This window comes from Canis aureus, chromosome 28 (assembly GCF_053574225.1).
Source record: "Canis aureus isolate CA01 chromosome 28, VMU_Caureus_v.1.0, whole genome shotgun sequence".
Lineage (NCBI taxonomy): Eukaryota > Metazoa > Chordata > Mammalia > Carnivora > Canidae > Canis > Canis aureus.
In genome coordinates this window covers 23,720,502-23,746,809 of record NC_135638.1, presented here as the reverse complement: position 1 = coordinate 23,746,809, position 26,308 = coordinate 23,720,502, and the positions used below count along the sequence as shown (strand labels likewise).

General features: G+C 35.9%; 2 protein-coding genes across 12 annotated transcripts in view; one reads left to right on the top strand and one right to left on the bottom strand.

The window, feature by feature from the left end:
* LOC144300530 (uncharacterized) overlaps nucleotides 1-26,308 on the bottom strand; it is a 109,036-nt gene that overhangs the window by 459 nt on the left and 82,269 nt on the right. For 4 of the 8 annotated variants that reach the window (XM_077876664.1, XM_077876667.1, XM_077876666.1 and 1 more), the window contains 3 exons: nucleotides 17,645-17,748; nucleotides 11,975-12,097; nucleotides 10,186-11,398 (listed from right to left, as the gene is read on the bottom strand). In XM_077876664.1, coding sequence (XP_077732790.1) covers nucleotides 10,862-11,389 — 528 coding nt within the window. In that variant the 5' untranslated portion in view covers nucleotides 11,390-11,398; nucleotides 11,975-12,097; nucleotides 17,645-17,748 and the 3' untranslated portion in view covers nucleotides 10,186-10,861. Of the gene's footprint in view, nucleotides 1-80; nucleotides 120-10,185; nucleotides 11,399-11,974; nucleotides 12,098-17,644; nucleotides 17,749-26,308 lie in introns of those variants that run through there. The other 4 variants (XR_013367196.1, XR_013367197.1, XR_013367198.1 and 1 more) reach the window with 3 other exon arrangements.
* The window catches only part of C28H8orf34 (chromosome 28 C8orf34 homolog), a 406,660-nt gene that overhangs the window by 333,631 nt on the left and 46,721 nt on the right, over nucleotides 1-26,308 (top strand). For all 4 annotated transcript variants that reach the window (XM_077876661.1, XM_077876660.1, XM_077876663.1 and 1 more), the window contains exon 11: nucleotides 16,115-16,162. In XM_077876661.1, the coding sequence (XP_077732787.1) occupies nucleotides 16,115-16,162 (48 nt within the window). The remainder of the gene's footprint in view (nucleotides 1-16,114; nucleotides 16,163-26,308) is intronic.

The window sequence follows — 26,308 nt, the reverse complement described above, 5'->3', positions numbered from 1 at the left end:
GACACCCAAAAGAGCTCCCTTGCTTTTTCCACCAGGCAAAGATACAAATAGAAGTCCACAACCCAAAAGAAGGCCCTCACCTGGTCATGCTGGCACCCTTGGAGTTGCAGCCTTCAGAACTATGAGAAACAAATATTTGTTATTCATAAGCCATTCAGTTTATAGTATTTTGTCATAGCAGCCCAAATGAACTAAAATGCTCACTTGTTTTAAGTCTGATGAATTCTTAAATAAGATTTTGAGAAGATTAGCAGATAAAACTATTCTTAGAGGATGATTTAGTATGGCACCAAAAGAATCTTCTATCATGGGCTTAGTGTATCTGTTCTTTCAACAAACATTTATTGACTATCTTCTATTATAAAGCATTCTGTGAGGTACTGGGAATCTAGAAATGAAAGATAGACTTCTTGGCATTAAAGAGCTTACAGTGTGATGGGAAAAGCAGTTGAATGAACAGACTTTGTGAGAGCACAAACATACTCTGGCATGTATACACTGCATGCACATGGGAGGGGGCGGCATTTAATGGAGCCCTCACTGTGAAGAGTGATCAAAGGCAACTTCTAGAAGAAGGTCGCATCTGGGTTGATGGCTAAGTGAATTCTTGGGGAGGTTCACAACCAGAGAGGAAGAGAAAAGTCTGCCTGGGAGCCCACATGCGGTTCAGCACAGCTGGAGAATTAGATGGTAGAAGCTCAGTAGGTAGAGTGAAGGCCATGGTGTTGGAGTGCTGAGCCATGATCAAAGTGGGAACAATTTATTGAGGGTCTAGCACTGTATGTTTTGGATATTACCCCTAATCTTTCCACTGAAAGCATTCTGACTCTTTTTATTCTCTCCATGACTAAAAAGAGACTTGGGGAGTCTAAGGAACTTGACTGAAAGGCCATATGCCTGATGAGTATACACACACACACACACACACACACACAGATTCAGACCCCATCATGTCTCCAAAGCCATTACTCTTTCTACTGGTTTGGGGCCTTGGCTTCCCAGGAGTATTGAATGGCATGTTTACATTCTGAAAGTCTTGAGGAGACAATCATTTTCTGTCTTTTAGAAAGATCATAGGCAATAAGATTCAAAACCCCATTCTACTTTGGAATTTTCTTAGTCTTGGTTTCTTCATCTGTAAAATAGAGATAATTATTTGACAGGAATATTGTGAGGACAGCACAGAGCTACATGTGTGGTCTATAGTAGGTATGAGATCAAAGCTATTTCTTTCTTCAGATAATACAGTCAAAAGCAAGGCTAACTATTGAAGGTTTTTCTGCCTCATTGTCCTGAATTAAATGCACTAGGGTCATGATTGTGGGAAACAAAAGCCAGTCTGATTCTATCCCCTCACTATTGATATGCCTCAGTGTACCCAACTTGGGAACTTTAGGAAGAGATCAAGTTTCCTAAGAGAAGAAGGTATTATGGAAGCTCAATGTAAGAATATAAGGCTGCTTCTTCCTCAGTGAAGAACTCCTGCTATAGCTCACTACACCATCTTGCTCCCAAGATTTCAGGCAACAGTCTTTCTTGAAACTTCCTGCTCCCACCCATATTTTATTGCTGCTCTACAACAATGCTTCCTCGTTTGGAGAGAAAAATCTGCCTCCATGAAACATTCATCTATATGCCCTAATTTTGCTCCTGAAACAAGAAAGAATTCTAATTTCCTCTCCATCTTTTTATATCTTCAGTTACTTAAATATCTCACTCTTTCTTTATGTCTTCTGTCCTTATAATGAAAAGTAAATAAGTTCTTCAAACATTCCTTAGGTGACATTCTTCCCAGACTTTTCTCCACTTTAATCATCTCTCCTTGCAACATACCAAGCCTAAGCATAATATCCTAACCTAATCAGAGGTGTACAATTAATCTACTAACAACCTAAAGGAGTTGATTGTGCATTTATTAACTATGCTAACTATTGAAAGAACTTTTCAGTAGTTTCCATTGCACTGCTATACACACTAACTTTGTAGTTATCTAAAGGTTGTCTTTTCTTTCATATGAACTGCTCTATGGCTATGTTTTTATAATTCTTTAAGTAATTTTAAAAATAACATAGTAGGGTATTTTACAATTAGTTTTACTAGGTTAGTTTCAGCTTCTTGAAAAAACTTGAAAGTTTATTGTCGTGTATTATTTTATCTCACCTGCCACTGAAGCTTTTCTCCTCTGCAAAAGTGGCCAACATTTGTCTCTAACCCCTCCTTGGCTGGGGTATATATGCTGCATGATTGTATGTGGTGGTCAGCCCTGAGGCTGGTGCTCAGCCAAGTGAGATTAAATTCTCTCCGTTTTCTAAGGCAAAACTCTGTGTGGCAGTTTGCTTGATTTGTGTTATCTCTGGGCTTCAAAAGGCATTCTGGAGGAGTAAAGAGAACTGTTTTCCAGGAGATTTGTGATTTTTAAAAATATGGAAGCTGCCTTCTCATGACTTAGCTTTATTAAATTGGTATGTTTAACTAACTGGCAGTGACCGTAAGATGAGTTACATTTAGCTTCTAACTTGCAGTATCGCTATGAGTATGAGACAGGGCTAAATAGTTTGTTCTGAAATTTATTGTCAAGATGTATTCAGGATTTCAGGTGTTTATCTCAATTAACATTGAGAGTATGTAAAATTAGGCTACACATGTTATAAGAATTATTTTTTTCTCTTGAAATTTCTGGCTTTTAGATTTCCAGACCTGGCAGGAAATCTTTTTGGCTTCTCTGCTTCTGATCCTAGCTGTTTTCACAAAATGCAAACACATGCAAAAACATTGTAATAAACCTCAATGTTCAGTCATGTTCAGTAAGACTTCAAAAGATGTTTGCTTTGAACTTGGTTCTAAAGATGGGCATACCTTCATGAGAATGGAAGATATCTTCTTACTCTCTATGATGTGGTTTGGCCCTTTTCAGGGCCCCAAAGTAAGCTTTGTTCTGTAAGGCACATTAAATTTACTTTTTGGACTAAGAATTAACATAGAAATTTCTTCTTATAGAACATCTTGGGGCTCTACTTCCCAAAGGGGCAAGGGTTTTAGACCACAAAGAAAAAACAGTGCTGTATCAAAGAGACTTAGAGCATCATCATGAGCTCCACATTCTATGCCCTGCCTTAGATTTAATCAAGAATTCGAATTGTAGTTCACAAGGTTGTTGGGTGTTGGGAGATGCACATAAACTCTGGTATCACTTCATAGTTCACAGAAATGTGAGACTAGGCTGAAGAGATGTGGTATACCTGTAGTTAGCAGAATCTGATTGCAAGGATACCTTCTGTAAACAGATCCTTCCTCATCTTTATTCACTTTATTTCCTCTCTAAATTTTACCCAGCTTCCCTGGTAATCAAAATGCAAAGCACTCTGCCTGTCCCGGAGAGAGCTGTGCCTCTGATCTTTCCTCAGATAGACCATTGTAGCTGGTGAGACCGTTTTTTTGGGTAGGGCAATTTTTTTGGATCTCACTCATTTATTGCTATTCTTATATTCTATCTTTATTTTTGTTCATCTGTGTTTTAGGGTCATTGTTCAATTCAAAACAATCAGAACCCATTTTTAAAATGTCTTGCTAGTTCGTATTTGAAGCAGATTTTTTGTGGATCTTAAATAGATCTAAAATATGATCTTCCTCCCTGTATCTTGCTACTAGAAGGTCCATGATTCTGTCATTTCTGAAACAGTCAAAACTTTTACGTAGTCTTTATCTGCTTATGTTTCTAACCACGTTTTCTAATTATCTTTTAATTATTTGGCACCTTAATTTAAAAATTTGTGCCTTTTGTAATAATCCTCATTCATTCAATAAATACTTTGGGGTGACTCTAGATGCCAAGCCCTGCATTCAGTGCTATAGACAGTAAAGAGATAGAAATGTCTACTGTCAGAGAGCTCCAACAGTATCCTTAGTCCAGCCCAAGGCTGTGCCCCTCTATATGGGATGAGGAGTCCCTTGGTCAAGGGGACATATCTATCTGGAGCCTGACCAGGTGCTAGGAACAGGATCTTGGAATCTTCTGCCCAAATGATTTGAAACCTCCTTCCTGCTTGGCCCCTTTCTTTTGTCTATCTCTCCTCAAGAGCTCAGTTCCAGGCCTGAGGTGTGGGCAAGCGACAGCTATTTAGGAGGGTATAAATGAGCTTGGAGATGTAGGCAGGGATATCCATACATATGCCCACAAAGCTTCTGGTGATACAGCATGAGGTAGGGGAAGAGAGAGGCAAGAATATGGCACTGGGGTCAGCACTGCCTTCTTACTGTCTCTTTCCTGCCACGTTATGGTGCAAAACTTGAAGGAATATAAGAATTCTGAATTTGAAGCCAAATTTAAATTGCATGCCAAGTCTGTTTGAAAGTCAAATATATTTTATACAATAGCTTGTTGGCAGTGTGGACCTCTGCTTGACCTCTTGCCTTAGGCCCCACAAATGTTAAAGAAGTGTCTATGGAGCTGACAATGTAGTAGACAAGCCAAGGCATTCAGTGTGGCAAGCTCTCTAATTTTACAGAGTCATGGGAACACATGGGGAGGGAAACACAAATGTGTGGGTCAGGGAAGTCCTCTTAGAATGACAGGAACTGCACTTAGTCTTGCCAGGAGTAGAATCTTGCTAGGTAACATCAGGAAGAGGGCATGGAATGCACAAAGGAATGGCTGGAGGATGGATGGAGGGACAGAAGAAGGGATAGAAAGACAAAGAGATAGAGGCGCTGACTGTACAGGGACCTGGGGGTTATTCAGTATAACTGGGCTATTGGGGATAGTCTTAAGTTGAAGGAGAGATGGTCAGGAACAAAGTTCTGTTAAGGATGCTGTCTTACTGCCTTTTCTCAACAATTTCTCTTGACTTGTGTCATTTGCTTCCTTCTAGTTCTGATGACCAGATTTTTTTTTTAATTTTTATTTATTTATGATAGTCACACAGAGAGAGAGAGAGAGAGAGAGAGAGAGAGGCAGAGACACAGGCAGAGGGAGAAGCAGGCTCCATGCACCGGGAGCCCAACGTGGGATTCGATCCCGGGTCTCCAGGATCACGCCCTGGGCCAAAGGCAGGCGCCAAACCGCTGCGCCACCCAGGGATCCCTGATGGCCAGATTTTTAAAAGACTTTTGCCATCAGTCAACCTTAAGTTACTGCTGAAGTTAAGTTTGCATGTAAAGTCACTCAATAATTACCTGTCATTGAAAGATCTTTGTAATGAAAGTGGCATCAAAATAAGACAAGATAAATGGAAAAAGTAGTATCTAATTTCCCTGCAATCAGGTCTCCTTTTCAGCTTTTTTTTTTTAAGATTTTATTTATTTATTCATAAGAGACACAGAGACTGAGAGAGAGGTAGAGGGAGAAGCAGGCTCCATGCAGGGAGCCCAGCATGGGACTCGATCCTGGGTCCCCAGGATCACGCCCTGGACTGAAGGGAGTGCTAAACCGCTGAGCTGCCCTCCAGCTATCTTCTTAAAGAAATAAGCCAAAAAAAAAAAAAACAAAAAAAAAAAAACAAAAAAAGAAATAAGCCTATCTCTAATTTTCCTACCTTTCATAGTATCAGGTTGGTTTTCTCTGTCTTTCATTCACAGAAAATCTCCTAATACTAGTACTAATACTTATTATCCTGATTAATAATGATTCCAACCAGGCTTTCATTCTTATCTTCTATGCTTTATAGACATTATTTCATTTAATCCTCACAATAACCCATGAGGAGCACATGGCATTATCACCATGTATTGAAGAAGAAATTGAGACCCAGGGAAGTTATAGAAGTTGCCCAATGTACATAAGCCCAATGGGGTATGAGCCCATAGTTGCTTGACTCCAAAGCTTGTACTCTTGCCTCTCTAGGATATCATTTTTGTCACCTTCTGATGGTACATCAAATCAAGGCTAAGTCCAGTGATCAACTCATATTAAACAGAAGAAATCCTGTACATAAACACAGGTGGTGAGATCAGACATAGTAGTGGGACTTGTCTTTTCAAATTATCCTAGAGACTATAGGCAAAACTTCAGAGTTAGTAATTGTGATACTTTGAATAAACATCCCCTCTATCTTCCCCTCTAAGTCACTTTTCTTATTTATTTGGAGGTCACTTCTTTTTCTTAGAAAATTGATTATGCCCCAACATATTTCCTCCAAAGCAAGTCACAACTCTCCTAGTGACACTGTTTATGACATCAGCTGCCAAGATTGTGACAGGCTAGATAATGTTATTTCATACATTTTATTTATTTGGTTTGAAACTTAATTCTACAGATAGCATTCTCCTTGGAGCACTTAAGGAATCAATTAAAACGTTAAAAAAAATCAAGCCCCTTTAAACAAATGTTTTAAGGATTAAAAATACATTTTTAATGAAGTTCTTCTGCACTGTACTGCCTACATTTATTTACATTTACAAGTCCATGAAAAAAAATTTTCCTAGTAAGTTTAAATGATTATAGCCCTTTGATGTCCATTAAATAATGCAAGGGTGTCTGAAATATAAAACTGGTCTTTTTTGTTGTTGAATTAAGAAATCAGAGATATATGTTGAAAGAAACACAAAATTATTTGTGTCCGTGATTTGTTAAAGAAGTGTGTTTCATTCAATGTAGAGAAATGCCTAGTATTGTTACTTATCTAAAAAATCAATCTTTTTTTTTAATTAAGGAAACATGGACTGAGAACAGGAGAGACATAAAAGTCTGGGTATTTCATGAGCACTGGGTATCACTTTTCCTTCATGCTCCCATTTGAGTCACAGTTCAGGAAGTTGGTCACCTTAGCCATTTAGTCATTTCACAAAGACACAAGTTAATTTAATTTTAAAAGAATACATTGTATGTTTGGTTTAAATTATGAGGCTGACATTCATATTTCACTGACCTTGGAGAATTTATGCAGGTACTTTACAGATTCCAAAGTGACATCTATTGATTTTTTTAAAAGCTTAATGGAAGACAATTTAAAGGCGTAATTATTTCAAATGGTAAAAATCAAAATTGCCCACTGATTTTTATGAGGTCAGTGTTATAATTAGATTATCTTAAGATTGAATCAGAACAATAAGAATGTTCTTTAACTACTTTTCTAGATATATAACCAATAATTACTTCGTTACATACACCCAAAATCTGGATCAATGAGAGATTAGATACGTGACCATGGAGATGTACTCAACAGTAAATACAGTGTATAGCATTTCGTTATAGTTTTTTTAAGAGTTTCCTTTGTACCTTACAATTATGCCTATAACTTTATAGTTAAACATTAAAAATGGTCATCTCTTTAATTTTAAATATCTTTTTGTTATAAAGTAAAAAACAAATCTACAAAATCACCCAAATCAAATGTATGGCTTAATGACTTATTATAATGACAACACTACCCATGTCAAGAAACAGAATTTTGCTAGACAACTGAAAAGTCCCTCTACTGTGCCCTATCCAGGTCACAACCTCTGCCTCTCCCCATGAATAACAGCTATTCTTTTATAATCATTAGCTCCTTACATTTTGAAAGTAGCTTTGTCACTCAAATATACATCTACTGACGTTGTCAACTTTGCCAACTTTTAAAAATCAGGTATGTCTTTAAGTCTTTTTTAATCTTTAAGGTTCCTCTATTGTTTTTTTAGCATTTTCTTACACTTTATCTGTTTACCCTGACCATTTGATCTGTGGTTTTCTGCAGTCTGAATTTTACTAACTTCATATTCCATATTCAACATGTTCTTCAGTCCTCTATATTTTCCTGCAAATTACCCAGAAACTGGATAAAGCTCCTCTTTGGCATAACTAGAGAAACATATCTGGTTGTTTCTCATGTTATTATCTTAGCAGCCATTGATGTTTCATGCCAAAATCTGTTGATTCAATGGTAGTTGCAAAGTGGTGATATTTTAAATCAATGATTTATTTTGTGTTTATTTGTTAGAATACTTTTGTTAATAGACTCTTTCCCTCATTTACCATTTGATTAGCCAGTAATACAGTTCCCCATAAGAAAGGTGGAATACATACTTGATTTCTCTTCTTTACTAGTTTTCTAAAATAATGAATATGTTCCCTATTATCTTCAGAAGATAACCAATTCTTACTTTAAATGTATTTGACTTGTTTTAACCCATGGAAATTACTATCATTGCTAAAAGCCCAGACTGTTCCATTTCTAGCTCTTGAGAGCTTCTTCGAATTTATTTTTGGGTCATTTTGTTATGCCCCTGGTAGTCTCTGGTAGTTTCCTTGGCATACAGTAAATTTACTAGAGTTTATCTTGTGGTAGTTTGTCTGGCTAAGTATTGTCAGACCTGGAATTCAATACGTAATTTTTTTTATTATTTCAGGAAAGTTTTCTGGAATTAAAATTCTTTGTATCTACTCTGTTCCTTTGCTTTTGTTTTCTTCTTTAGGATCTTCTATTATTCATATACAGTTGACCCTTGGAGAGCATGGGTTTGAGCTGTATAGAGCCACTTATATAGGGATTTTTTCCCACAAATACTGTTCAGTGCTGTAAGTGTATTTTCCCTTCCTCACCACTTCTTAATAACATTTTCTTTTCTCTAGCTTATTTTATTGTAAGAATACAGCACATAATACATATCCATATAAAATATGTGTTAATCGAATGTTTATATTATTGGCAAGGCTTCTGATCAGCAGTAGACTATTAGTAGTTAACTTATGGGTGTGTCAAAAGTTATTCGTGGATTTTCAACTGGCACAGGAGGAAGAGGTTAGAACCCTTAACCCCTGCATCATTCAAGAGTCAACTTTATTTCACCTTTTACCTATCTTCAGTATTTATCATTTTCTCTAAAATACTGTCTTAAAAATCTATTTCCTAATTTATTTTTATTAACCCACCCCTCCTTTTTTTAAACCTTCTTGTTCTCCTAAGGCATTATCTGTTGTGTTTGTTTCATTTTTTGTCCTTTTCATTTTAGTCTTTATTTCTCAAAAAATTTTTTTTAAACTTGTTTTCCTTCAATTCTGTATCTCATTATATTTTTAAAAGGTCAGTTTTGAATATTTCCATTTTTCAGGTTGTGAAAATAATTGTCCATAGCACTCGATTACCAAAAAATAATAAATATATACTTACTAGTACATATTTTACATATTTCAAGGTAAAAATTCTATTCAATAATTCCTTACAAATCCTATTTGATCAGAGGGTTCTTTAGTGGGTATTTTCAGTACACATTCAGTAATAATTGAATTAATTGTTTTTTAAAGTGACTTATTTCTTTTATTTCATTATTTATAAATTTTGCATTTTATAGGTTCTGTGTAGATCCAGAGGCACAGAAGATCTACAGATTGTTTGTTTGTTTGTTTGTTTATTGATCAATTCCTTAAACAGTTTGCCAGGACCTATATCAGGACATAGGAAGCAAAACTTAATAAAAATAATGTTTGCCCTCCAAGAACTTAAACAGGAAAGATTTAGTAATCAGTGATTATAAAAGAATGTGATGTGTTTTCATAAAGATGTCATAGTGTCAAAGGAGCACATAGAAATTTGAGCAATGGGCCCAGGGCATGAAGCAGGAAAACCAATAGATGGGGGATCAATGGAGATGAAATCATTTGCAAAATAATAACAATGCATTTTATAGTGGAAATTTCCCATACTCTTAGACATTCACTATGTCAAATGAAACACAACCCTGTGGTTCTGTTGTCTACGCTTTACATAGGAAGAAACTCTGGTTCAGAAGAAAAGTTGAGGGGCACCTGGGTGACTCAGTCAATTGAGCGTCTGCCTTCAGCTCAGGGAGTGATCCCAGGATCCTGTGATCAAGCCCTGCATTGGGCTTCCTGCTCAGTGAGGAGCGCCTGCTTCTTTCTCCCCTAACCTTTCCCACCCCTGCACATGCTCTCTCTCTCTCTCTTGTTCTAACTCAAATAGATCAATAAAATATTTAATAAATAAATAAATACTTAAAAAAATAAAGAAAAGTTGATTCTCGAAGATCTTATGGCTGATAGTTTGCTGTGTTGGCAATTAAACCATTTTATTTTTATTTTTTTAAACATTTTATTTATTTGAGAAAGTGAGAGCATGCACAATTGGGTGGAGAGGGGCAGAGGAAGAGAGGGACAAACAGACTCCCCACTGAGAAAGGAGCCTGACATGACATGGGCTTCAATACCAGGATTGAAGCCACAGCCAGCGCTTAACTGACTGAGCCACCCTGGGACCCCTAAACTGTTTCAGAAAGAAGGAATTAATACTACTTTCTGCATATGATAATAGTGAAACAAAATTAATCATACATAAATTAATGTATCAGAGAAGACACACATGACTAGTATGATAATACTTCAAGGTCAAGTGAATATTCCTAAAATCAATAGATCAACAATATATATCTCTGTCTATCCTTATAAGTCAGTGCAATTAAATATCATTAACACCAGCCATCCGTTCTTATAGCCGCATGCTCTCATCCTGTTCCTTCCCTTGTCCAATATCCACTGATAAAAGTTACCACCGTCTCAAACAGGGAGCTTCTCATTACTGGCTTTGCATCCCTGCCTTTTGTTTGTTTGTTTGTTTTGGCTTACATGAGGTTAAAGGAAAGAAAAGAATAAAGTGTGTTTTTCCCCCCTTTTTTGCAACTGCATAGTTACTTTTCGGATAATAAGAAAGAACACTAAAATGCCTTAAATTATTTAAAATTTAACATTATTAATGATAATCATTAGCTCATAATTGCTCCTGCCTTTTTTTATTCTTTTAAGGTAAGTCAAAGGCAATACCATAAAAAAATTATTTACTTTAACATGAGAAAAATTGGAAGAAAAATGTAAATTGTTTTTGTTCTAGTTTAACGATCAGATATGTGCTTAGGGATTGAGTATAATTTGTCCCTTCTAAGGGGACAAATTTGGCTTCTGATCATGCCTTAGATTGCTGATTTCTAGTATAGACATAATGTGCAGCATCAATGGAAGCACTTCTGGGAGCCCTTCGATAAGGATGGCTGGTCCCTGTGGTACACTGAGTTCCGCTTCCCTGAGGAGCTCACTCAGACCTTTATGAGTTGTAACCTCATCACTGGAATGTTCCAACGGTTGGACAAGCTGAGGAAGAATGCCTTTGCCAGTGTCATACTCTTTGGAACCAACAACAGCAGCTCCATTTCTGGAGTCTGGTTCTTCCGAGGCCAGGAGCTTGCCTTTCCGCTGAGTCCGGATTGGCAGGTGGACTACGAGTCCTATATGTGGCGGAAACTGGATACTGGCAGCGAGGAGACCCAGACGCTGGTTCGAGAGTACTTTTCCTGGGAGGGGGCCTTCCAGCATGTGGGCAAAACCTTCAATCAGGGCAAGATCTTCAAGTAAACATCTCTTGTCATCGCCTAGCTGCCTGTACCTGCCCTTCAGGGAGATGGGGGTCATTAAAGGAAACTGAACATTGAAAAAAAAAAAAAGACGGGGTGAATCATAGCCTTATCTTAAAATGTCACTGTCTTTTAGCTCTTAACAATGCTAAAGTAGTCTGGTACCTCTTCTAATGGATAAAGGTGTTGTTTTCAGAGAAAGACGTTCTGCACTAGTGCAACATTTATTCATAAGATTGTGGGCAAATTTTCAGAAAAAAATTTAATTAATTAATTGATTAATTAATTTTAATTTAATTTAAAATGAAAAGACATTAGAACCAATTAGAAACAGCACTTGTAAGTCTGAAGACAAGTTTAACTATTTAAGTATATATTTAAATAGCTTAAATATATATTTAAATATGATTATATTTAATTACAAATATATAATATTTATATAAACATATAAGCATAGAAAATATATTTAAATACATAACTACATAAATAATTATATAATATATAAATATATAAAATATTAAATATATATTAAACTAAATATATTTCTGAAGACAAATTAAAACTGTTGACTTATACTACATCAATGATTTGAAAGACTTTTGAGCTTTCCAAAAATTTCTGAGTTGCAAGCTACTGCACCCACCTTTAATTGGAAATAGATCACTGCCTATTTTCTTGGACATCAGTGGTAATTGCTGCCTGTAGAATTTGTTGGAGTTTGGAAAGCTGAACTTCAATTTCTATAATGTCTGCAAATTCAGTAATCCTGTGTAATAATGCAATCAGAAAATACAACTTATGACCATCATATTAGCAGCTGTATTACAGGAAATTATAGTATAAAATTGGGAAGTGATGCATGATGTTAATACCTTTATATCTAAAAATACAGTATACATTTCTGTGCATAGTCTAATTAGTGCTTTCATTGTAATACTTGTTCACATATTTGCTATATTGTGTCTGGGCCCTTGCACAAAATCTTCCCTCTTGTAAGAGTTCTTCTCTATTTTTTTAAAAGATTTTTATTTATTCATGGGAGACACACAGAAAGACAGAGACATAGGCAGAGGGAGAAGCAAGCCTCCCTCCCAGAAAGACTGATCTGGGAAGCCATCCCAGGACCCTGGGATCATGACCTGAGCCAAAGGCATATGGTCAACCACTGAGCCACCCAGGCATCCCAAGAGTTCTCTTGATTCAGCTCCTTCTCTGGCTAATCGACTAAGTCTTTAAGACTAAAATTAAAAATAATTTCCTCAAGTTTTTTTTTTAATTTTTTTTATTATGATAGTCACAGAGAGAGAGAGAGAGAGAGAGAGAGGCAGAGACACAGGCAGAGGGAGAAGCAGGCTCCATGCCCTGGGAGCCTGACGTGGGATTCGATCCCAGGTCTCCAGGATCGCGCCCTGGGCCAAAGGCAGGTGCCAAACCGCTGTGCTACCCAGAAATCCCAATTTCCGCAAGTTTTCATTCCTCTACTTTGTCTTTTTGATCACATGTATACAGTGGCTATGAAAACTTCTAGCACATGAGAGTTCTCAATACAAGCTTATTAAATAAATGAAAGGCTAGGGTCCTTTCCCCTGTTTTTTCCCCATAGCACCTTGGGCTTACCCATGTCAAGTAACATTTGTCTATATTTGAATTACTTGTTTGTCTGCTTCAGGTAAACTTTTTATGTAGGGATGAGTTTGTGTTCACGTCTTTGTCCCCACACCTAGTGCACTGTGTTCATGCAGTAAGTGCTTATTAAATGCTTGTAAAATAAATAATGGGTGAAGTTTGATGAGTCCCTTGGGTTTAGATATGCCTTGACCATTCCCATCAAGCTCCCTTTCTTCTTCTTAAGAGGGTACTGTCTCTGTTAGGATTATTGTTTAATTTCATTTGAAAAGGTAGGAAGGAAAGCATTCTTGTGGAAATAGGGTTCTTATGAAACTTTCTTTAAAATAAATTCATACCAGAAGCCTCAGACATAAAATGTTTGTGAAAAAAATATATTCTATGTGAAAGTACAAGTCTACATGCATTTTAACTAAGGATTTGTAAGAGGTGAATAGAAAATATTGATTTAAATAAGAGAAGTGTGGGATAATGAAAAATGATGTTGGATTCAGTTGAGTATGGGCTTAGTCCTAGCTCTATCTCTAATATATTCCATCTCACTGAGAATATTTTCTTAACTGGAAAATAACTAAGGGAGTGAGAAGAGCCTTCATCTATAACAGCCATACTCCCATGACAAATGGTAAGCTATAACCATATCAGTCTTTATATTTTCTTTCTCTGAGTTTACAATATATTTTATAATTCACACTTAAAACATTTCTGTGTCAACTATGATTATATTAAGATTCAAGGTAAGTAAAACCACATTTCAGGAAATGCCTCTTCCTTCCTTCCTTCCTTCCTTCCTTCCTTCCTTCCTTCCTTCCTTCCTTCCTTCCTTCTTTCCTTTTCTTCCTCCCTCCCTCCCTCCCTCCCTTTCTGTCTTTCTTTCTTTTCTGTCTTTCTTTTCTCTCTTTCTTCTACCTTTCAGGTATGGTTTCCATGTATTCTATCCTTTACCTCCTTGATGTGCCCCTATCTTTGTGCCCTGTATCCCCTTTCTTCTCTCTGTCTTTCAAGGGTTATTGCATTTGGATAATTTGTATTTACTTCTGGGTGATTATCAAAATATTATGTTGTTGAATGACTTGACATTTAAAAATGCCAGTTCTTTAAAATTTAAAATAGGATGACTTCCGTTGACAACGGTGTGCCTTTTATTTCATTATAGCGCCCCCAGTGGGGGAAGGAGGGAAGGTCGGCATCCGCATTTCAACAGTCCTGTGTTGGAAATGGGGAATCTGAGACAGACCTATTGAATCCAGCCTCTTGATTAGAGCCATCTATTCCCACCCTAAGAATTAGAGACCCTGACATCTTGTTCTTTATTTTGTCCACTTGGCCTTGTGCCAGATTTGTAATCCTCTCTGCAAAGTGTTTGTTTCCTCTGTATTTTCTTCCTACAGTCTTTTTATTTCATGCTCCTCATTCATCAGTGCCACCCATGTCAGTGATTTATGAACGGCAGCTACAGATGAACTCGTCTGTGTGGCCTTCGAAACAAATGGTGTTGTGTGGGTTTCTCCGTTTCTGTGGTACAGATATTGAAAAGTACCTGGCACTGTGGGAAGAAGCAAGGCTGTCAAGAAGCCCTATAGGGTATATAGTGCTTTGGTTATATCTGACCATCAAGAAAACCCTCAGTCATTACCAGGTCTTAGCATAAGACTGTAAGTGTCCAGACAAATTGGGAAAACTGTTGCACTCTAGCTCCAAGGGAACAAATAGCCTTCTTCAGTGAGTACTGAGGGGCTACTCTGCAGCACCTCATTTGTTAGTCCTCCGTTGTTCAGAGGCCAGCCAGGCAGGCCTCCAACACTGGTCCCTCCAGAAAGCAGATCCATACCAGTCGGCAGTTTGCCACCTTGTCTTCTTACCCCTAGAAACCCAGGTGAAGGGGGTGAGGCGGGGAGGGACTATTAGTACACAGAGGATTGGTTCTGTCACAGGGAAGACCCAAACTGGAAGACCCCATAGCATTCTTTCTAAACCAATTGTTCAAATAAAGGGAGATAGTATAGCAAGTTCAACTAGAAAAAGCAGTTTATCTAAAGAAATTTCCAGCCTTCTCCGTATGCTTTGAGTTAAATTCCTCACAGTTTTGGGGTTGTATATGGATTTGATTTTTCCTAATAGTTTATATTTTAACTTAAGTAAATATAACTGTCCAGTCTCTTCGACTGTCTTATCCACTGAAAATCCCACAAGCTTGGAAGCATTTGGAAATATTTAAACTACAGCATACTAGTTTTTCACCAGTGGAAACCATGATTTGGAAAAAATATTATATATCTGTGATTTCTAAGCTTTTAGGGAAACCAGCACTTTACTTCTAGCTTAATTTTTGGTTTGAAATGAGCATGTTTTTTTCTTCTTCTTCTTTTTTTAAAAGAAGAATTAGAGGCAAATGTAAACTTTATTCACACTTATTTAGTTATATTTTAAACACACATGTTTTCCTAAAGCATCATTTCATGGTATCTCAGAATTTACTTCTAAATGTCTCTGGCCACATAGTATAGAAATATAACTTATTCAAACTAATGAATTGTTTGACAATTTTGACCACCAATGTTTAGATGAATACGGGATATATATTTAATTTGATGTTAAATTTCCATGATTTAAATCTCAGTGATTACTAGCACCCAGTCAAGGTCCAGTGAAAAGCACAAATAATAGAGAATGTACTAATAACATACAAGCAAGGTGAGAAAGCCTGCATATAAACATTGGGAAAAGGACAGATTAATGATCTATACTCTCCCCATAAAATATTTTGAAGTCTATATATTAGATCTTCATGCAGATTTACAGAATACAGAATGAGTGACTTTTTTCTTAATCTAATTTTAAGACTGTATTTATAAAATTAGAAAGTTTTGTGCGTCTCATTTAGCATTTTGTCCTAAGATTTAGCTAGCTATTCTAAGTGATTATTTGTTTATGTGACTTAAAATCCACCCAAAAAAAATATTGTTGCCTTGACAAAATTATTTCCTTCAGGGGAGAAAGTTGCCAAACTGACTGTCCCATAAATATCAACTGAGATGGTTGGAGAACAGTAAGGATTTGGTGTTGTTCCCAGATTTCGCTACTTTCCATGATTCATCTTCCATCTTTCTTTCTCCTTTCCCTGACTTTTTCAACTTCTCTTTCTCTTTACCCCTAGGGAGAAGCCTCCAGTGGAAGACAGTCACTGAAAAACTACATGGAAGAAGTGAGTTTTAAGTTAGCCTTGTAATAACATGGTCTGAAATCAGTCTATCATATAGGACAAATATTCACTTGGCTTTTCTCCATCTGCTGTAGGGTTTCCAGTCTGTACCCATTCAGTGGTCATACCCTCAAAAACAAGATAATAAATAATATGTTATCAGAATGTTTCTTAGTCCTCGTTGATAGAAGGATACCTTATAACAATTCAGTCATTCTGAAAATGAAGGGAAAACTGCATAGACCTACTAGGGCTATCATATATTTTCCCTCAAAACATTTGTTGATATCCTAATAAATGAGAAACATGTGCACAAAATAATAAGACATGATCATTGCTCTTATGGAAAGAACAGTCTGTACCAAATTGGCTTTCATTCATGTGATAAATACTCATCAAGGATATTACTTGTGCAAGCCATTAAGCAAAGTGCTGTCTTGACAAATAAAATATATGGTAGATTTTTGTTGGAAAACCATTTAGACGTCTGGATTTATTTTGGAGATATCCAAGGGTGCTCTATGTCACAGGATGTGTCTTTGGACTGTCTGCAAATAGTATTTGGGAACTTTCAGATAAATCTGTGGATAGAATCCATAAGGCTTGACCTGAAGCCAAACCACAGTAGTCACTAAATTAGCTATCCAAATCTGTTGTAGGTGGAGGGAACTGGGAAATTGCTTGGTGATGATGTCATGGAAGTACCAAATATTTGGTTTGAATATTGCTCCTCAGAAAGATAGAATCTGGTTCTCTAAATATTTTATTCTTGTGTGTATGCATTCATTCAAAACCCAGTTTGAGTGGCCTACTGAATGCACCCATACTTAAGCTCATACTTGGTTTCAAATACCACTTGGAGAGGAAAATCAGAGTGCCTAGTGCCCTTTTAAGTCTCTAACATCTCTGGTTTGCATGTTTGGACTTAGTTGAAGTTTTGCCAAAGGCACATGGAAAAGAGGTAATGAAAGGAAATAACCAGGTTGATTGCCTGGGTTCAGGTTAGAAAAATCAAAATATATGGTACAGAAAAATTAGAGGGTTAGAGCACCAAAGTTAAATTTCAGGTTTATGAATTTGATCCAGAGATTGAGTAGAATACATTAAAGCAATTAATGTTGCCAAAGAGGGGTAGACACTGTTTTCAATGTGTGCACCAGTAACATTTCTTTTTAGGATTCTGTGGTTGCTGCAGCTCTTGACTCAGCATTCCCCACTTGGGACTGAGTGGGAGTGGTGGGCCACCTCCACAAGAAGGGTGCGTGATGCCCTTTGTAATGCATCCTGTAAAGGTCTAGCACCGCTGGAGGAAGGGGAGAATTGAAATGCTAGTACAAGAAATGGGCTGCGTATAAGATGATGGAACTTTTAAAATAAATGTTATTTCAATTTTGAAGTTCTTATCCAGGAAAAAGATTTTTATTTTCTCAGCATTATGAATGTGCAGTCTAAACATACATGCTTCACACTATTGTGAATGCTTACCGAGGTAACTGAGTTGAGAATTTGTGCCTTTTCATCAGAAGTTCTGGTAGAGCATTCCTCCTCAGTGTGGTCCTCCAGCTAGCAACATGGCCAACACCCAGGGTCTTGGAAGAAATGCAAAATCACACCAGATCCAAAGAATCAAAATCTGTATTCTAACAAGATCCTGTTGTTCAATGCACTCTAAAGTTTGAGAAGGACAGCCCTAAACTGTTCTTTCAGTGTTATTTCTAAACTTTTTTTTTTAATATTTTTTATTTATTTATGGTAGTCACAGAGAGAGAGAGAGAGAGAGAGAGAGAGGCAGAGACACAGGCAGAGGGAGAAGCAGGCTCCATGCACCAGGAGCCCGACGTGGGACTCGATCCCGGGTCTCCAGGATCGCGCCCTGGGCCAAAGGCAGGCGCCAAACCGCTGCGCCACCCAGGGATCCCCAGTGTTATTTCTAGAGAGGAACTATATACATAATGGAAAACCCCCAATTTTTTATAATACAGGTAAAGAGGAAAATTCTATTAATAAATTTCTGAGTTTTATTTATTCATTTACTCTCAGGAACAATAGTTGGTTGATTAGGGGTATAAAGTCTCTAGCTTATGAGATTCATCACTGACTGAGTTTAAAATCACAAGGATAAGGCAACCCTGGTGGCTCAGCAGTTTAGCGCCGCCTTCAGCCCAGGGCCGGATCCTGGAGTCCCGGGATCAAGTCCCACATCGGGCTTCTTGCATGGAGCCTGCTTCTCCCTCTGCCTGTGTCTCTGCCTCTCTCTCTCTCTGTCTCTCATGAATAAATAAATAAAATATTTTTAAAAAATCACAAGGACATGCAAACTGCCCATCAGCATTTTTTAGGAAGTTCAGTATCACGTACGCTTTTTATCTAATATCAGTTGATATTTAGATTTTAGCTCTTTTTTAAACCAACAAGTGATCATTCTTTACAATAAAACTATAAATATGATCTTAATTAGTGAACTATTAACTCATAACTTGTTGGTTTCTTTTTGCAGACATTAATCCATTTGGTCTTTAGGAAATAAATACTCAAATTCTTCTCCATTGAGAACGTGTTGAGAATGTGAGCCATAAATGAGAGGCTTTTTTTTTCCTCTCACTTGTGCTCTTATTTCATTTTTGCTCTCTTTCTGCATGTTAGTCAAATCAGCAAACAATAAGGAACAATATTTATAAATGTTAGAAGCATTGAAGTTAAAACTGGGCTAGCAAACATTTGCTTTTATTCAGTACACACTAAAACTCAAATAAACCATAGTGTTTACATTTTTAATATATTTAACATTTCTTGTTAAAGTTTGGGCAACTCTTTTCAGATCAAAGTCTGGATTTTTTAAAAATTTAGTCTTGTAATTAGACAGAATTATAACCACATGACATTAGACAATATTGTTTAGACCTAAGTCAAAACTAAAAAGACAGTACGGTCTCCTCTACAAGTAAAGCTAAAATTGAATTTCCATTCTATATTTTCTAGTTTTTAATGTATTACTTTTCCAGAATAGGATTTGTATTTTTGACCAAATACAAAATGGGATATTTTATAATTGTCTATTTTTACTAATCTTCAAAATCATTCTTATACATTTTTTTTAAAGAAAATACATGTTCTTCACTTGTAAGACACTTGATAACTCAGGTAGGAATAGTAATTTCATATTGTATTGCAGAAATTTCAGTTTTGAAATAATACATTGATTAAAAATATATACATAATTTAAAACTCCTTATCAAAATCAAGTATTTCCAAAGTTTGATCGTCACACCTTCTAGAGAGAAGCGAATCTATTTGAAATTGCACATTTTCCAGATGAATAATTGGCAAGCAGCACTCTAGCCTGGCTAAAAATCCCTTTAATTGTGAGGAATTTATTAATTGAAATATGTATTTAACAAAAAGTATCATCAACTTAAATGGTCGAGAAGCTACAAAAAAACTAAAGACTCAAGTTAATGATTTTTTGGAAACATTTTAAAGAGTGCTTTAGAGCAGTTCCCCACAACTTCAGGAAGTTAGCTGGTGAAGGCCGGAGGCAATATACACAGGAGTGTGAACTAACTCAAGGTGTCAAGTGGCGGCTTCACAATCCTTAAGGGTGTCAGGAAGAAAAGCATGTTCAGTGGGTAGGCCTTTTCTAAATCTGTTGAGGTTGGTTTTTGCCAAGTATACCATCTGAACTGGAAAAGGGATCGATTCTATGCAACAAAGTATCTTAAAATCACTTCTCATGCCAGTTTTGTCTTCTTCTTCCTGTGTTACACTATTTGTGTGGTCACTACTGTCGTGAGTGAAGTTCCAACTATACTTCTTTGGAAAGTCTATGACATCTTCCTATAATAAATAAGATATAATCAGCTTTTTATCATGCACTGGGCTTTACTTTTCAAATATTGATATTATTTAATGATACGGTTTTATTCACTTCAGAAACAAAGAAACAAGGAATTTTTTCAAGAAAACCCTATTTTGTCTTTGACATTCATTAAAAACTGATACATGTTGTTTAAGAATGACAATTTTTTTAAAAAAGTTATAGCTATGACTCATACAAATATAAAGTGAATACATATCAAAGATTTATTTAACTCACTAGTTAATAAGGGACCCAGTAAAGTGTTACAGCCAGTTCAAGGGAGAATTTAAGCCCTCACATATACAGCCAAATTAAGAAATGCTGAAATTAAATTTATAAAGAGATGCAAAAATTGGCAAAACGGAACAATATCCATAAGGTAATAATCAATTACATTCAAATGGATATAATGTATGGACTAGGATCATTTGCACTACTATCAATGTCTATGAATTATGTAGTTATTAAACAGCTCAAAGTCAGGGAAAGATGTAGAGATTCCACAGAATCAGGTAATGAGAAGAACATGCTGGAAAAATGTATTGCTTTTCATTATCTATACCCAATGATCTTTCATCTGTTTCAAAACCTTACAGTTTTATCCCACAATTTCCTTAGAAAAGTCACCAAATGGAATGAATTAGGACATAAAATGGAGTGTGATCCCAGTGCACAGTATAGTATGGCAAATTTGTTAGATAAATTTGTTTTAGTGACTTCCATTTATTTTGTAATATTTTTCACAATCTACCATTTATTTTTAACTTCATTACTGCTTTTTCTCTTTCCTTTCCCCAAATCCTAATAGTTCAAACTTACAGCTTCCTAAACGTATTACTTCCCTCATCTTATGTTTTAATTGCCCATTTACAATTCCCAAAAGAAATAGGCTCTTACTTACTAAAAAATTATGGATTCCAGTCTGATAATAGAAGGAATTTCATTAACAAATACAAAAAAAAAAAAAAAAAAAAAAGGTGTTTTCAGACTTTATAGCCATACCCGTGGTTTTGGTTCCAGACCACTACAATAAAGCGAATATTGCAATAAAGTGACTCAATGATTTTTTTGGTTTCACAGTGCATATAAAAATTATGTTTATATTATATTGTAGTCTATTAAATGTGCAATAATAGCATTATGTCTAAAAAGTGTATATACTCTAAGAACACTTTAGTGCTAAATTCATTTTATCAAAGTATAGGCTTAATTCTTTGTCAGTAGAAACAGTCTATTAGATGTATCTGAAAAGGAGGGTAATGTTGTTTTGCTTTACATGTGACATGCTTCAGGGATTTTTATTTTTATTTTCTTAAATTAAAAAAAATATTTGAGAGGGAGACAGAGATAGCAACTGAGAGCACAAGTGGGGAGGAGAGGGAGAAACAGGCTCCTTGCTGAACAGGGAGCCCATGGACACGGGGCTTGACTTAGCTCCATCCCAGGACCCTGCAGCCATGACCTGACCCGAAGGCAGATACTTAACCGACTGAGCCATCCACGGGCTCAAGGGATTTTTATTTTTTAGGGATCTTATGGTTATAGAAGTAAAATGAAAGTGATTCTTTGAAACCACTTTCTTTTTGAAAGATAGAAGCTGATGTTTTGTGCATTATTTTCATATATAACCAAAGGGAGAGGAGTATCTGTTGCCTCAGAATTGAAGTATCCACTGGTGAAAGTTTAAGCAAAGGAGTATTTTTTTTCCTCTAAACATACTGAACTTCCATGACCACAGATGACATAAATCACTGATTGATTGCATTTAGAGAATCCAAAAATAGGCTATCCATGTGGAATAACAGTACTGCTGAAGTTTATAAAGCACTTATTGTGTTGGCAGATAAAATGATATGTTGATACAGGGCTAGCAACTGTTTCCCATGTGATACATGTCACTATTTCTCACCACTCCTAGTCCCTGGATGTTTACATACTTACGGTGAAAGTGTTTAAGAAAAAGGATGAATGGCATTTCTTCTAAAAGCAACCCAAGAGCTTGCTCTTGGGCATATGAAATAGTTTGTACTATGCTCAGACTTAGCTTAATATTCTTGCAGAAAAATTTTTGAATAAGTTGGCAAAGATAAACATATCAGCTCTTGTTTTTAAAAATGTTCAAGATTTCAGCTTCTTGACCCCATCAAAAGGTTTGTGGGCTCAAGTTTGAACATACATTGTATTACTGTTGGCATTGATGAAGCGAACAGGTGCATTATGTTACTAACTGTATTTAAGGGAAAACTGAAGTAAAGCATTTAAATGACCTATTAGTAGTAGTATTTGTACTATCTCTACAAATTCAACAACTCAACATTTTAAAGTTCTTCCCAAACTACATGGTTTACTGAGCTCCTGTTCCATTTGTACCTTACATAATTTGCAATAAACAAAGAATAACTGAATGTTTATACCTGTTCAGGAGTCAAGCCATTAAAATTGGAAATCAATCAGCAGGATTGGTTAATATTCTGAACTATTGTGGAGAAAAAGTAAAACAAATGACTTATTAGCTATGTCTTTTCTTATGAAAACAGGTTTTAGTATTTGGGCCAGAAAGGTAAATACCAAAATACTTTTTTTTTAAAAAGATTTTATTTATTTATTCATGAGAGACACACAGAGAGAAAGAGAGGCAGAGACACAAGCAGAGGGAGAAGCAGGCTTCATGCAGGGAGCTCGATGTGGGACTCGATCTGGGGTCTCCAGGATCAGGCCCTGGGCTGAAGGCAGCACTAAGCCACTGAGCCACTGGGGCTGCCCCCAGAATACTTTTTTAAATTAAAAACATTTTTTCATAGTCACTTTAAAATTTAATGATTTAAATGAGTAAGATTTAGCCATTTTGTAAGCCATTTAACTTACAAAACCAAAAAGGCTATTTTTTATAGTTCTTTTTTAAACATGAGATTGTATGTTCTATTTTTGATAAATTGCAGGAATGTGATTTTCTTCTCCGTTACATGAAAATCTTTGAAATTATATTTCTGTTGTCCTCTATACTGCTATGGACTTTTACATCCAATTTTTTTTTTTTTTTTTTTTTGCATTTTATACTGTTTCTTTAGTCATGGCCCTGCAAGACCAAATCCAATAATTGATAAATATGAAAAAATAAGTTACCTTCTAAAAATAAACACTGATTTATATGTAAAATATGTAATCCAAGTTTGACTCTTTTTCTTTGCTAATGCTCCCTACAATAGCGCATCTATCTAGTACCTCTCACATTCTACTGGCTGTCTAAGGAATCTAGACCTACAAATTTGCCTTTGTGAAATATTAGAGATCATCTTACCCAGTACTTTCACCACTCTATTCAGTCCCAAGAGAAGTGACATGCCCTAAATTAAACATGGTAAAAAAAACTATGACTCTTGATCTCTGAGACAAGGGCTTTTCACTGCAAAGCCTATATGACAACAATATAAGTTTTTTGTTCTTGTTTTTATTTTTCCTGGTTTTATTGAGAAGTAATTGACATACATCACTGTATAAGTTTAAGATGGTCTTATTTACATATATTATGAAATGATTACCACTATAGATTTACTGGCATCCATCATCTCATATATATGCAATAAAAAAATGTTCTTCTTGTGATGAGAACTCTTAGGATCTACTCTCTGGGAATTTAAGTTTTAATCTAATTAACAGATTATTTTTGCGTTGCTGGTGGTGCTTAAAAAAAGATATGCTTCTATTTCAAAATTGAAAAATTACTTAAAAATATTGTGATTATTTTAACTTTTTAAATAAATATTTTCAACTTAGGACAGTTTTATCTTTATGAAATTGTTGACAGGTAGTGCAGAGAGTTCCTATAGACCTCTCACCTAGTTTTTAATTGTCATTAACACCTTATGTTAGTGTATTTTTCACAATTAATAAACCAATATTAATACATTATTAGTGGCTAAATCCATATTTTATTTAAGTTTCCTCAGGTTTCTTCTAATGTCCTGTTTCTATCCCAAGACCCCATCCAAGTTACCATATTACATTGCATAGTTATATCTTTAAGCATTTCCTGGTTGTGACAATTTCTCAGACTTCCCTTGTGTTTGATAATAGTAAGAGTTTTGAAGAGTATTGGCCATATATTTTGTTGATCGTTCCTCAGGTGAGATTTGTGTGATACTTTTCTTTTATTTGGACAGGGGTGATGTATTTTGAGAAGGAAAACCGTAGAGATCAGATTCCATTTTCATCATATCCTACCAAGGGCACATTTGATGAGCACAAATCATTGTTACTGATGTTGACCTTAATCATTTTGCTTTCCATGGTGTTTGTCAGGTTTCTCCATGGTAACGTTATTCTCCCCTCCTCCCCCTTCCTTTCCATATTGTACTCTGATAGAAAGTCATCATACACAGTGTGCATTTAAGGATTGAGAAGTTACTCTCCACCTCATTAAGAGCAGAGCATCTATATAAATTATTTGAAATCATTTTGCATGGCATATTTATATGTTCTTACCTATTAATTTAGTCATTTATTTTTGTCAGAATGGACTCACAGATAATTATTTATATTGCATAGTAACCCAGTGCTACCTTATTTATTTTGTTGTATAAATTGTTCTACCTTCAGCCTTTGATACATTTTTCAGTTGGTTCCTTTAACCCTTTGATATATCCTTCGTTGTGTGTGTGTGTGCATGTGTGTGCACGCACATGCATATGTAAGCACTTTCTTGCTTTCTGGCACTACAAGATGCTTCAGGCTTATCTTGTTATCTTTCCTGCCTCAGTCCTAGAATTAGTAATTTCTTCAAGAGTACTGGTTCTTTCATTGGAGAATGGTATTAGGAGCCAAGGTCTGGGTGATAGTTGTGTTCATTACTGTTGGGATGTCATTGCTTCTAAGCTCTTTCAGCTGCCAGAGCAGAAAGATATATGTGTATGTAATAACCCATGTTATATAAATATTCATAAATATTTCTATATGTAGCCTTTTGTATATATAGTAAGTTAAATGTGACAAATGCTTGTGTCTTATATTTACCATTATAATATCAGAATACTTTCACTTCCCTAAAATATCTCCTCTGATTCACCTATTCAATCCCTTGTCCCCCTCCCAAACTCCAGAAAAATTGTGGCTTTTTGAAACTCTAGATTGAGAATGAACATCTCTTGAGGTAACTATCACAATCAAGGAAAATCAGAAAGGATGTTTCTCTCATACAGGAATTGTTTTAAGCAAATTGGACATTGATTACTTGGTGATACCATCTTTATTAGAAATCAGGAATTCTGGGCCCTTATTATTATCTTGTCAATATTTGTCTGAACAAAATAGACAAAACACCTCAAGTTGGAGAAAAAGATTTTGAAAGAGGGGGAAGGTGATGATAAATTTGAAAAGTCAAAAGAATAAATTGACAGGTCATACTGATTTTGTTTGAAAATTTCAAAATATGTTTGAAAAGATTCTTATAAATCATGGGTCAATAAGTTTGAAATTTAGAAGTGATAAAAGTTATCCATGCCCTTGGAGACTTTTCACATTATTTCTGAAACACAAGAATACAAAAGGATAATTATCATGCAGTAATTATTATGTTGGTATAATAAAGGAATAGAGAAGTAGTTCCGTCTTCCCTGAGAAAGCCTTTTAGTAGAGATGACATCTGAGTCTTGGGAGAAGTGTCAATGTGTGAGACAGATAAATAAATGTAGGCAGGAAGTATAACATGTGAAAACATCTTGGCATATCAGACAGAATGACCAAATTGAAGAGCCACCAGTTAAACTATAGCTGGAGTGGCAGTGGTAGTTGAGGTGGGATGGAGATGGAAGTGGTGGTATATCGGGGTAGACAAGTATGGATCATGAGGGGCCTTGAGTTTAGATTTTATCCTAAGAATTTTGAAGCCACTGAAGGACTGTGAAAAGATAATGAGTACATTATATGGCGTCTTCAAAAGCCCACTCCGGCAGGAAACTGGTGGGGAGAAGTAGGAAGGCACTTGACCCTAGAAAACATCATAGATGGCTATTACTGTAGTCATGGTGGGAGATAATGAGGGTCTGCTTTAGGGCAATAATAGAAAACATAGAGCAGGAAGTATGAGAAATATATTAACAAAAATAAGGAAGTGAGAAGAGGAAGAAGGCAGTGAAATAAGTACTACTGAAAGGTAAAGCTGAGAATGTTCTCTAAATCCTACTAATCTTTATTCTCATTAAAAGGAGTTTGAAACTTTGATTTCAAGCAGGCACATTTTGTACATTTTTATGTTGAATATTTCATTGTTAAATTTCTAAGTATGCTTGCCAAGATTT